The 13,531-nt window shown below is 39.4% G+C and overlaps 1 protein-coding gene across 1 annotated transcript; it reads right to left on the bottom strand.

Moving 5' to 3' along the window:
- Nucleotides 1-1,630: 1,630 nt before the first annotated feature.
- plekhd1 (pleckstrin homology domain containing, family D (with coiled-coil domains) member 1) lies at nt 1,631-12,882 on the bottom strand. The gene is made up of 14 exons (XM_070920915.1): nt 12,824-12,882; nt 12,242-12,415; nt 10,083-10,176; nt 9,832-9,921; nt 9,298-9,374; nt 8,496-8,587; nt 8,353-8,405; nt 7,799-7,893; nt 7,604-7,697; nt 6,483-6,691; nt 4,719-4,851; nt 3,427-3,571; nt 2,184-2,327; nt 1,631-1,788 (listed from the first exon to the last, which is right to left on the bottom strand). The coding sequence occupies exons 1-14, from the start codon at nt 12,880-12,882 to the stop codon at nt 1,631-1,633; spliced, it is 1,617 nt and encodes a 538-aa protein (XP_070777016.1).
- Between the last annotated feature and the right edge of the window lie 649 nt (nt 12,883-13,531).

Here is a 13,531-nt window from a genome sequence, read left to right as displayed (position 1 = left end):
AACACACTTTTAGGTGTTAATGTATTTGTCGACAACTATAACTCCTCATATGAAGCATGTTCGTCACGTGTGATACTTTTACACGGTATGACGGAGCTGTAATCATTTATAATGATGTGTAATTACACACATGAAGCAAAAAAGTATAACTTGTGTCCCTCCAGCTGTTGATACTCACTGTCATCACGCTCTTATTGTATTTGCTGCAGGTCTGGGTGATGAACGTGAGCTGCTGATGTAACCCTACAATCCTCGTGACAGAACTTTTCTTCCTACACTGAACTTTATCAAAGTGTAAAACACAACAAGTCTCTTCTCTGATGGAAAACAAAAACATCCACATCAAGAGTTTTTGCCCATTTTAAACTAGTCACAGTGCCATCTGTTGTGCTGCGGAGAACAGGAAGTCAGACATGAGCCTACAGCCTGCATAAATGAAACGACATGTTCAAGGTTCAAACACAGCTTTATTAGCATCAAGGCATGTTGTTCAGTCCATAATGTTCCCTCTTACCTTCCCCTGACATGTGGGCTTCTTTTCTGTATCGTTTCCGGTGATTACGTTATCATTTGTACATTATCATAAAATGCTTGCGTCAGTGAATTACATTGAGTTGCTTGTTCAAGGACAGATTTTCATATGTAGCAATAATGAAATTGGTCACGTTGATATCAGACACATCTGTGTTTCCATCATTGTTTTCATAAAACCTCTGTTAAAGTGAAGGACACAATCTGTGCATACAATCAAAACCAGAATAATAAAAACAAACATTTTACAAGATGGATTTGCATTATCTGTGCTATCTGCTAAACGTTGTGTGAATACTGGAAATCTATTATAGTAGTATTTTGTTTTAGAGAACGGTGAAAACACTAGAAACTCGGGGTACAAGGCTACAGTCATACACTGCCGACTGATCTATGATGATGTTACTGTGTTTCTTAATGTCAAGTAACATCATGGCGTCTCATCAGGTGGAGTCCAGAGTCCCATATGGTCGACGTTTTATTCAAATACCTGATTAACACTTGATTAGGACACTGTAGTACAATAGTACCTTACTGAGAGAACAGCTGTTCCTAACATACATAAGTAGTTTTCACTTAACATCATAGTTATTCTTTGGCAGGAAAGGGCGACAAGAAACCTTCAGATTTGATTTAGCCAAACAGTTCTAGGAACTAAACTAATAGGTTTCCACTGCAGGAACTTTTTCTGCATTTTGTTCGGAGGAACCAGGAACTAAATCTTAGTTTCTTTATAATAGTTCCCAAAAAGTCCTCTGATGGTGGAACTTTCTGATGGTTCAGTTTGCAGGGCTGACACAATGAAACACAGAGAGGAATGTGCAAAGGGACTCTCAGCTCCTGAGTTTAGTTCTTGTGGTTCCTGGAAGTGTTTGGGCTACAAACCAGAGATGTTACATATAATAGGTTTATAATGGGTTTTAGTCAGTGTCTGTTCAACTTCGGTTTGATTGTTCTCAGTACAGTTTTAAAACCACAGATGCCATCAAACAGATTTCTGTGTACAATCATCTACAGTATTTTAATGGTTTGGGATCAGGATCTCTACACCGCCCAGTGTGTGGACTGAGGTAAAACTTAAGGACCATTTCTCGCTCTCTCAGTCCTCTGTTTTGTTCGTGGCGTCCTTGCGAGTGATGATCTTATACACACTCTCTCTGAAGCTGCTGTCGGAGGTCAGTCGTCGGGCCGTCTCCCGCAGCTCCTCCATGCTGCTGTCGTCAGCGTTGGCGACAGCAAAAGACTTGGAGTGTTTTACTGTAACGCAGCAAAAAGTAATGTGGAGAACATAACAATCACGTAGAAGAAATGATCATAATATGACGCTGTAGGTACTGACAGGCGACCACTGATTGAACTGATTAATAACAAATCAATTGACAAATATTTTGATAATCATCATTCATCAAGCAAAAATGCCCGACTTTCTCTGCTTCCAGCTTCTCAAATGTGACCATTTGTTCTTTTCCTCAGTTTTTGCATCATTGTAAACTGAACATCTTTGGTTTTGGACCGTTGGTCAGACTAAAACAAGCACTCTGCCTGGATACATTTTTAAAATCCTTGGAAAACATATATAAAGTCATAAAATATGCATGTATCCGGTGTGTGTGTGTGTGTGTGTGTGTGTGTGTTGTGATGCTCAGACTTACACCAGTGGCGTCTGGAGGCTCTCCTCTGGATCCGGCAGCTCTTGATTCTGCGTGCAGCAGCTTTGTGCAGATACACAGCGTTCTTCATTATCGCCGGAAGCTTCGCCTCGATCTCCGCTGCACAGATACACTCCTCAAAGAATCCTGGTTAAACACACACATCATGAACACATCATATATACATATAAACACACACACAGGATGCTCGCGGTATCAGCGCCACAGTCACTCATTAGATCGTAGAGATGCATGTGACAGATTTCTGTTGCTGAGAAATGAGTAATAAGGTGAATATTAGTGGAGAGAATTATAATTATCAGTAATTTACAGATCGACAAAACAAATTCTACGATCTGTGGTAAAAAACTCTAAATGCAAAGTTCAATTTCTTTTCTATCAGAGCTTTGTCTCACAGCCTTCTTCAGAGAATGGTGTCATCATGTGACCTTAGTACAAATTTGAGGTACTTTATACTTCTACTGCACTACATCTCAAAAGGGAAATATTGCTCTTTTTACTACACTATTACTACAGTTATTTTACAGATTTAGATTTTCACAAAACACATGAAGAGCTTATAAAATATGGTGCTTTGTTATAAATAAAACCTCTGTAGAACTGAAGCATTTAGTTGATTAACAGAAAATTAGTGGCAAATATTTTGAGAATCATTTAAGTAATTTTTCATGTAAAAATGAAAGAATGCTTTTTTTTTGTCATAATATGATAGTAAACTGAATAACTATATGAATACATCACCTTGAGAAATTACAGAGAAAACAGCCATTTTTCTCTATTTTACGACATTTTACAGACCAAAAAATGAATCTATATTGCAGCCCTTTAATTTAATTATCTGAGGGAAATTCTACTGAATAAATTACACAAAATAAAGCTTAAAACTTTTTTTCTGTGGAATTCATAAAACTCTGATGGCTCCCTCAAGAACATAAAACATGTTTCATTATTTTTGACTGGTTTCTATGATGTTGTTTCTCCTACGATCAACACGTAATACAAACTCTGTCCAGAGGAGGGCAGTCACACAGGTGTCAGATCCTCAAGTATAGAAACTGTCATCACACCAAAGTCCATTCACTATTCTGGCAGGAAAAAAATCACAATTATCCCTTCAGCTTCTCTGACTTTTACAGCTCCCTGTGGACTAAATGCATTCTTACAGCACAAAATATTACGTTAAATATTTGACATCAGATGCGAAGGTATCAGTAAATGCACTTACTCCTCAGCTGAGTCACATCCCCCTTCATCTTCTCGTCTCCCTCTTTGGTGCGGTCCAGTGAGTTCAGGCCTTTCTCCAGGTCCTGCAGAGCCTCTTCAGCCTGCTTCAGTCTCTTCTCCAGCTCCACCCGGGACTCTATCTCCGCCTGAGATACCCGGGAAGTGAATTTGAATTGAAATACACAAAATATTGACTGTTGTGAGCTCATCATTATCAATATAAAGCCTGTAAAAACTCCACTAACTACATTATCTGGAGTATTAGCCTGGAGAAGTAAACACGTTGTATCTTAAACTACTCGTCTGTACTTTGCAAACAACAGAGAAAGAGACGGATACGAAGCAAAGAGGAAATGGGTCATCTCATATAGAGACTGGACAAGAGAGGAGGATGAGGTTTTTGTGTTCCAGTAAATGTAATGTGATGTCAGCTCTTCATGCCAAGAGAGACTCTGCTCATCAGACCGGGTGTGAAAGATGAGGAGGATCTGCAGCTGAGCCACCCTGAAGATGTCACGGACCTGATTCAGTAATAAATGTGAGTGGATGAGCCCCCTGAAGAGACATCCAGCTGGTTTCTACAAAAACACTCAGCTGAGTTATTTGTACAAGCAGAGCGACCGCTACCATTAATGATACTGAGGTTTTAATTAAACACGTGGCTCAAACTATTTAGACTCAATATCGTGATTTAGAAATTTTCACATAAACTGAAGGATTAAAAGTTCCTTTGTGGGTTGTAAAAAAATTCTCCCACTTCTTAAGATTAATATCTAATTTAAAAACCCATTTGTTTATCTGAAAAATGCACCATGACACATGAAAACGGGGCTGTTTTTCAAAGCCTTTGAAACAACACCTTCATGTTGAGAAACAAAATTCAGTGTATATCATTGAACAGTAAACTGAATAAATAAAATATAAAAATCATTAAAAACATTTAAAACCTTCCGCTGAAACAGAGGTGTTAGGAATGGAAATGTACCCTTTTCCATTCCTTGTTCAAAAGTCAAGCTTTAAAGGCCTGAAATACATATAAAACTCGCCCATATTCAGCTGTTGTTACAATTAAAGTAAATTACAAAGTAAAGTATGCTAACAAGTTCCCTTCATTCAGTTGTTTTTAGACCACTTTGGAGAAACTGAGCTAGAGCACTTTGACAAGCAAGTTTGTGTTTTCATCATTTGACTGTTCCTCCTCTCTTCACTCTTTTATCGTGTGAATGCTGATTAATGCGGTGACCTTTACAGTGACTTTCAGTCGTGTTTTGTTGCCGTGTCACGCTGCGTTACCTTGAGCTCGGCCTCGGTCTGCTGCTTGTCCACAGTGAGCTGAGAGAGCGACTGCTGCAGCGCCCGAGCCTGAGACGAGTAGTACTCCCTCTCCTGCTGCAGGACTTTAGCCTGCTGCTCTTTCTCCCTGAGCCTGAACGACAGAGACACAGTGAAGCAGGGAAACACACACACACACATATACAACACAGACAACGTCGTGCATATCCATTTGAATGATTTTGCCATTATTTAAACGCTTTTAAAAGTTTTGTTGCAGAGAAAGTTATGGATTTTCAGCGTCAGTTGCCCTTCCCTGTCAGGACTGCATGGATTGCCGCCCCGCTGTGCTCACTGAGCTCTGCAGGACACAGATGAATGCACACCTGTAATGTCATTTCAAGGTTAAAACAGGAACCACAGAACTTTCTCTCAGAGCCACCAGTTTTATCTGCACATAACATCCGACATTTAGCATCAGTACACTTTCTATGAACGTGGTATTAAAGAAAATTGTAATTTTAGACGCCGTTTTTTGTGTGTGTGCAGATTTAACAAACAAGATGTAACGTGTTAATCAGTGAGCTTTAAAGATGCTGGTGGAGAAAGGCTAGCCACAGCTTATATAAGCATATTTCCCAAAACGTCGAACTACTGCTTTAAGATAAATAGTTTTTTATTAAGTTGAATATCTGATGTTCTTTAAAATATCTTTTATTCTTAATCCAACTGTTAAATTTACCACCTGAATGTCTTCATGATTTTTTGTTGTTGTTGTTGTTTTGATACAACAGACAAAAATCTATTAGGTTTTATTGTATTATTGTTTGATATATTATTTTATCATGACAAAATAGAAAAATCTATTAAAATATCAAAATTCATGACAGATTGAGATCTCAAATAATAGAATAGAAACATGTGAAAATATGTGAAAATGATCATATAAATTATAATGTAATAATCCAATAAAAGTCCTGTTTCTGGTATTGTTGTATCTTGACAGCATGTCAGGTGTTTCTGCACCTTTTCCGATTCAATAAGTAAATAAGGTGGACAAAATATTACACCTATCAGGAAAAGTAAAAAAATAAAGATATGTGTTTCCAATAAAAAAGTGCAGTTGAATTTAACTGCCTCCAAACATATTATAGATTTGAGTCAACATGCAAACAACTTCAGTCTTAAGTCTCGACAAAAACTGAACATTTTAACCAGTATTTGTTGCAGGTGAGGATCTATTTTATTTTGCATTTGGTTTGAAAACTATTCTGTGAGATTATGATTGTATATTTTTCCATATAGCTGCAGCTGTATGTGTCAGACAGTGGATGGCTGAGAGGAGGAGGAGGGTGAAGGCTCGTGGAAACACAACGTTATGGGTTCGTAACTGAACATTAGTGCTACGCAGTCAATAGCAGCTGCCTGTAATATCCCACTTACTGGTGCGGATCAATGGGCTGGTTGTTTAGGGATCAATACACATTTCCACCAGTAGTTACATCCTCTGTGCCATTAGCATAGAGGTTCCCTGGAAAGGTTGGAGTGTTTCACCCTTTAGAAAGCCCGTGAACTAATGTGACCCCGACACGTAATATAGTGTTAAAATATTATACTGGATATCATTTGTGTGTGAAAATGTAAACACTTCTTTAAAAGATTTCTGACTTTCTGACTGAAAAGTTCAAGCGAAGAAGTTAAAATCACCAAAATAGTAAAATGAAAAGTCTGTAGCACATAATTGGTCCAAACCAGTAATCCCAGTCTGAAGCTGGTCTCACTCACTTGTCGTCAGCCAGATCCTTCTCCTTCAGCAGGATCTTCATTTGGTCCTCGATGTGTCGCAGGTCCTGCAGCAGGTCCACGTCTCCGGGATCCTCCCCGTCCCCAGACTTCCTGCAGGCTGAGCTCTCCTCCGCCGCCTCCGCCTCCTTCTCCTTCAGCTCCTTCACCCCCAGCAGCTCCAAGGTTCGCTGTTTCTCCTGAGAGAGCTCCTGAAGGACAAAACAAAGATGTTCAGATCCCTCAGAGTCTACTCAGTCCAAAAGAACTTCCTTTCAAGTTGTTTCCATCGATCACTAATGGTCTTCAGATGCAGCAGCTCAGCCAAAATGCAAATTTGTGAATGAGAGACATACGTATATTGAACTATATGTTATAGTTATGCTGTATATACATACATATTTTGAGTTTAGTTATTACATTTATGAAAATTTAAGACTTCACAAAGAAAGACAAAGTTTCTACGTTAACAAGATTAGATTAATTTTGATATTCTGAGTAAAAAGTCAATATTCTTTGTATTAAAGTATTAGTTCGACATTTTGGGGAAGGGTTAGCTTAGCTTAGCATAAAGACTGGAAGCAGGGGCTCCAACACCTCTAAAGCTCAGTAATTAACATGTTATATCTTGTTTTAAATTGCCACAAAAACAACATTTGTACTTTTAGGGGGATTTTATGTCAGACTGTTTTTTGGCCGGGAGCAGTGACTTCCTGGATTCTCCGCCGGTTGCCTGGCGAACAAACGAAATATAACATGTAAATTAGTGAACTTTAGGGGTACTGGTAAGGATTTTGTTACCAAGCTAAAATAGATGCCCCCCCCCCTGTTGTCAGTCTTTATGCTAAGCTAAGCTAACCAGCTTTAGCTTTATATTTAACAGACCGATATGAAAGTGGTCTTGATCTTCACATCTAAGAAAGCAAATAAGCAAATTTCCCAAAATGTTGAACTATTCCTTTAATTCTAACTTTTGTTCTGTCAACCTCACAGGTTTGTTCCATAACTTATTCCATCAACAGTTGTAACATTACATGATCTGAGTCCTGTCAAACTCATCAATAAGTTACTCTTGTTATAGCTTTTATTTGACCTCGCTAACATTTTAATGTTTTTGGTCATACCTCAATGGATTTCTGAAGCATGACGGTTAAACTGCTCAGCTCTTCTTTTTCACTCTCGACACCTTTGAGGGACTGAGCTGTGCCGTCCAGGTCTCTGCCATCAACACACAACAGGAAACAAATCACATTCATTCACAGGCTTGTACAGTGTAGTCAGTGCCAATTAATATAAAGAGGAAATAGTTGAGTTTTTACAGTTTGATATGCTCCTGCTCTGCCTTCAGCTCCTGCACCACCTCCTCAAACTTCGTTTTCTCCTCCTCCAGGACCAGGTTCAGACGCTCCAGCTCCTGCACACAAACACAACCGGTTTAGCACATTTATGTAGGACGAAGTGACGGATTGAAGGATCACGCAGGTCACAGGATGAACGAAGATATTAGCTGGCTGAAAAAGATTTTGCTATACGAGAGCAGAGCAACACAAGTTGTTTGGCAGAAAATTATTCTGCAACAATTTCTTTTGATAATTAAAGTTTAGATCATTTATTCATCAAAAACCTTCAATAATTTTCCAGGTCCAGCCTCTCCAGTGTGATGATTTGCTGTGTTTCTCTGCTTTATATCACTGGAAACTGAATATCTTTGGATTTCTGACTATTGGTCAGACTAAAACGAGACATGTGACGAAGCCATCTTAAGCTCCAGGAAACTTAAAGTACAACTTCTTTACGAATTCTTTTCCACAGAAAGTAAAAACATGCTGTTGCTGTTATGCGACGATGCCAGCGGAGTAAACCATGGCCTCACCTCCCTCTGTGCTCTTTGATGACTCAGCTCCTCGGTCTCCTCCATCAGTTTATCTGGAGAGAGAAAAACATTTCACATAATCTGCCTCTGTTTGTTAAACCTTTAAAAAGCTCATTGATTCAGGTGACTTTCCCCATATTTACCCAGGTACTCCTGCTTCTCCTTGGCCAGCTGCAGCCCCTGAGCCTCCAGACTCTCTATCATGGCCTCCCCCAGCTGAGCGTTCTTCCACGTGCTGTTGGACATTTTAAGAAAAACGGGATGATTGGTCAATTTAAACACTGAGCACGTACAGAGATGTTTGCCATCATTTTTAGCCGTGCTAGCAGTCTGATCCTCAGACTCGAGAGCCCCTATGAAGGGGACGTTTATTGGATGGATTGTCGAGAGATTTGGTTCAGACATTCATGCTCCACAGAGGATGAATTATATTAACTTTGATCCCCAGACTATTCATCTGGCACCATCATCAGGTCAAAAGTTTATCCCATCAGCCTCAGCTGTACTTTGTGTTTACTGCTAATTACCAAACATTAGCATGCTAACACACTAAACTAAGATGATGAAAATGGTAAACATTAGCATGTTAGCATGCTGATGTTAGCATTTAGCTCAAAGCACTACTGTGCCAGTACAGCCTCACAGAGCTGCTAGCATGACGGTAGACCCTCAGTGTTGTTAACAGCTGTAGCTGACAAAGGCAACGTCATTTCTTGAGAAACTGTCTGAACATTGTTGCTTTGGTTATTACAGATGTGATACTGTCATTCATGATGTGCTATTGTGACACTGTTATCTCTAACATTTACTACTTAAAGTCTCTTTAGCAACTCTGGAATTGTCTTAATATACAAACAGAAACTTAAATAATGTTGTTTTTTTTATGTGTTATTCCTTCGGAGGAGCAACATTTAGAAGGTGAAGTTGTATCAGTCAAATACTCACACTTTCCCTGACTCCATGAGCATCTCCATCCACTGGACCTGGTCCTCCTCAGACTCAGCAGCCAGGACTACGGTACCCTGGGGACGGATATACAATATTTTACATTAGGAACTTGTCAATAAAGGCTTCAGGCTGTAAAATACACTGTGGATTTCCATCTTTGGGCTGCTGAGATCGTAAAAATCAATGTAACACAGTTGTGTCCCAGTGTGCAGTTAGATTCACTCCATAATGACTCCCATTTGTTGCAGCATTAGGCTGATTTCTCACATCATTACAGTTATAAAAGTACAATTTAGCTATTTCAGCTTTGGCTCTGCAAGCTGATTTCTCATACAGTCAACTGTGACCGTGTACTTACTAAATGTTGCATATTATTATTATTATTATTATTTCTGCATTAATTTGTTGCTGCATGTTGTTTGTCTGCAACTTTACGCCTGGATCTGTCTTTAAAATTATATTTTAAACCTCTGCAAGGCTGATAAAATAAGTAATGGATGAAAAGTTTGTGAGACAGGACTGTGGTCTTACAGTAAATTCCTCCAGGTTGACCACGATGGCAAAGGGCATGCCCATGTTTTCATTAGCAGACACCACACATCCTCCCAGAGGAATGACTCCCTGAGACAGAAACACATCACACCGTTATTTATAATGTTGTTTTTGGATAATTCTTCTGTTTATAAAAGCAAAAAGTGCCTTAAACACGTAGTTATTCAGTTATCTCTTCCACCCTGTCCTTCATGTTCTTACAGGTGTGCAGAGAAGATGTAGCCGCTCACCTTTGGGTGGATGTTGAAGTACCTGTTGGTCTCAAAGTTTCTCTTCTCGCTCTCCGCATAGTAGAGCAAGAAGCTGTCTTTGATGATGAAGAATCTTTGTACCGAGGAAGACAATGAAAGCAGCAGTGAGTCAATCCTGTGGGGCTGAAAGGAACCAACGTCTGCCGATGTTCTCAATGCAGAACTGTGTGGTGAGGATCTGCTTTTTACTGCATATACTGCTGCAGTTTTATCTCAGTGGTTCATTTGGTGATTAGTTTCCAACCCATTAATACAAAGCAGCACTTGCCACCCCTCATGATGGGTTGCATGTCCACGAGCACAATTAAATATATAATATATAATATATATATATATAATAGTTAAATATAAGAGAGATTTTTCCCTTTACAGATTGTTTGATTTGAATCATTTCAGAGGCACCGAAAGGTAAAATTATAGTATATATATACACATATATATATCTAATACAGTACTTCATGAGGAAAAAAACCCCCCAAAGATTAGAAAAATAAACTTTTTTTGTTGCAGAATCCTCTTTGTTCTTATTTCTTACCCAACTAATAACAGAGATGTAGGGCTGACACATTTTTTGCCTCGTCTTCAAATGTGTAGTTAAAAGGAACTAATTATTAAATGTAAACTACAGTAACTACATAAAACACAACATTTATTGAGAAGAGATTTGCTACACACACAAACATCCAGTTGTCCTGGACTGAGCTAATAAATGCTGTAATAACTTTTGAAAACCTGGTCTTTAAGTTTTATAAGTCAAAATTAGAATTTCAATTTTGAAAGGCCGTCACTGCAACTTCACTGGCAGATAATGTTGGAGGGACAGTGCATCTGGTTACTGATTGGATCAGGGGTTGTTTGCATCATTGATGGGCGGTGACATATTTACATATTTGCTTGTCATATTCATGTCCTGTTAATGTGCATCAAGTCGACTTAAAATCTAACTGATACAAAAAGAGACTAAATTAAAATTAGCAAGTACTTGATATACTAGTTGGAGGAATACATTGAGTACTGCAGCTCCATTAATCTGGGGGACAGATTTAATAAAGAATGGTCAAATTCTCTGCAGCAGATATCCTGACTTTTAGTTCCAGCTGGATCCTTTATTTCCCACAATGCAACTCAATAGCATCTTTCACTGATGGCATCATCATGGTTACTTTCTCAGACATGATACAGCTACTTTGACGGACTGAGCAGAACTCTTCACGACGAGTAAACTAACCTTCATGTTTGAAATCAGCGGAGTGGACCCTTTAATTTCACCCACAGGAGAGGCTGTTAAATATTCTGCAACATTATGACTGAACTCATTTAAAGTCTCTCTGAGGGTCAGACTGGTCGGCAGATTTGTTTCAGACAACTGTCGCTTTTTGTTAAGCTGGTGACAACAACAACAAAAAACACACTAAACCGCTGAGCTCGACCGTCTGCAGTTTGGCACGGAAACCCAAATGAGCATTTAGCGAAAAACAACCAAATTCTTTGGACCTTTATGACACAAGCAAATGGGAAAGGTTAGAAAGAGTGTGCTGCAAATGGACTCTCTGGATCCACTGTGTATTGTCGTTTTAACTGTTATGTAAACTAAGAGCATTATCATGACATAAGGTACCAATCCAGGCATTTTAACATCCAAATATACTCTCCTCTCAGGATACACTGACACTGGGATGTGGAAACGCCCGTGGATAAGTGTATCCTGTCGTTATATAAAGCAATCCTGTAATACACAACATGTCAGCACTGGATCGGAAATGTCCATTTTGGAAGGAGAGAAGTTAATTATTCTACATCTGGAATACAGGCAATCAAGTCTACAAGTTGTATCACTTCTTCTGCTGTAAAAAAATGTTCTGTAATAACAGTAGAGCAATATTTTATACCTGAGGTGTCAAATAAATGGTCAGTTTAAGTATTCTAAACTCATTTGTCAAATACATTACAGCAACTTTTCACTTTTTCACTCTTTGACATCCTCGGAAGGAAAATACGATCATCAATAATCAGCATTTTTGTCCAGAACAAAGAAGAAAATTAAAGAAAAAGATTTCATTTTGGTTTTGACAAGGTTTTATAAGCTGCAGAGACCAACATTTAGAACTACAAAGACCCAAAGCACTCAAGACTCTCACCTGCGGGACCACTTGGCCGATGGCCGTCCGAAGGGCCTCTTCCACAGCACCCCGTGCAGCTGCACTTTGGTGCTGATGTCCAACGCTTCAGAGTCCGACTGCTCCATGGACGACCAGGGCGAGAACAGAGAGTTTCTGGATGAAGACGAGAACATGCTCTCTGGTTTCCCACGCCCAGGGAGGTGGAGCAAACAACACTACCAACAGAATGAAAAAAAATGAACCACAATACAATCAGTCAATAACAATTAACCCAATAACATGCACACACACACACACTGAGGTGCATGTACAGCTGCAGGGACAGCTTCAATACAAAACTGGAAAAGTAGCAAACAAATCCCAATAACTCAGCGGGGTGGAATGATGCAGCTGCCAATACGCTCATCAGCTGGAGGCAGACTGCACTGCACAGTGGAGATGAAAACAGGGATGACAGAGAGAAAGGAGGAGGGAGGGAGGGAGGGAGAGGAGGGATACTGGGAGGCGATGGGGGAGGGAAGCTTTAGGAATGAGTTGCTAAATCTGAAGCCGGTCAATACATTCCAGCCAGTAAAAGCTGTTATTCAGATTACTGTGCTCGCAGCAAGCAGCAGTCTCCAGCTCTTGGCAGGTATGAACTCTTTGGACTCTCCATCCATTCATCCATCACTCCCTCCCTCCATCCGTTTACTCCAGCAGTGAATTAGGAGAACATCTGTGGCAGCAGAGGCGTGGCTGCACGACTGCTGGTAAAGAGGATGGAGAGTCAGAGTGGTTAACATGCAGCTCAGCATCGTGAGTATCAGATTAATTTACAGAACATGTGTCAGGGTGGATGGACAGCAGATTATAAAGATATTGACAGCTCAGCCTCAACAGAGAAACGCATGAGCCTGCAGAGACCCGAGTAAAACGTCCTGTCTGAGTAGAAAAGCCTTTAAACATTTAATTCAACAGAAAAGTCCCACAATTTGTTAAAAAAATGTGAACAAAAGTAACAGTAACAATCTATACATTCTTGATGAAAACTGCTTTCAACTAAACTAGAATCAAGTTCACTTCCACCTGTTAAAATCTGAGGCACAAATGTTACTGACCTGCTACCTTTTCAAATCATCAAAAAAAACATCAGCAAACACTTCACCGGTTAAAAAACTTTAATTTAGTCATCATAAAACACGTCGCTTTACAACTGATTTTCACAATCAAAAGTATGGAAATAAGGCAGACTCATCTGGAATGACAGAAAATAGAAATAAAAAGAGACACTCCAACCCCCCACTGACAGATCCTAAAACTCTCCTGATC

The sequence above is a fragment of the Enoplosus armatus genome, chromosome 15 (assembly GCF_043641665.1).
Source record: "Enoplosus armatus isolate fEnoArm2 chromosome 15, fEnoArm2.hap1, whole genome shotgun sequence".
Lineage (NCBI taxonomy): Eukaryota > Metazoa > Chordata > Actinopteri > Centrarchiformes > Enoplosidae > Enoplosus > Enoplosus armatus.
This window is presented reverse-complemented; position numbering and strand designations above follow the sequence as displayed.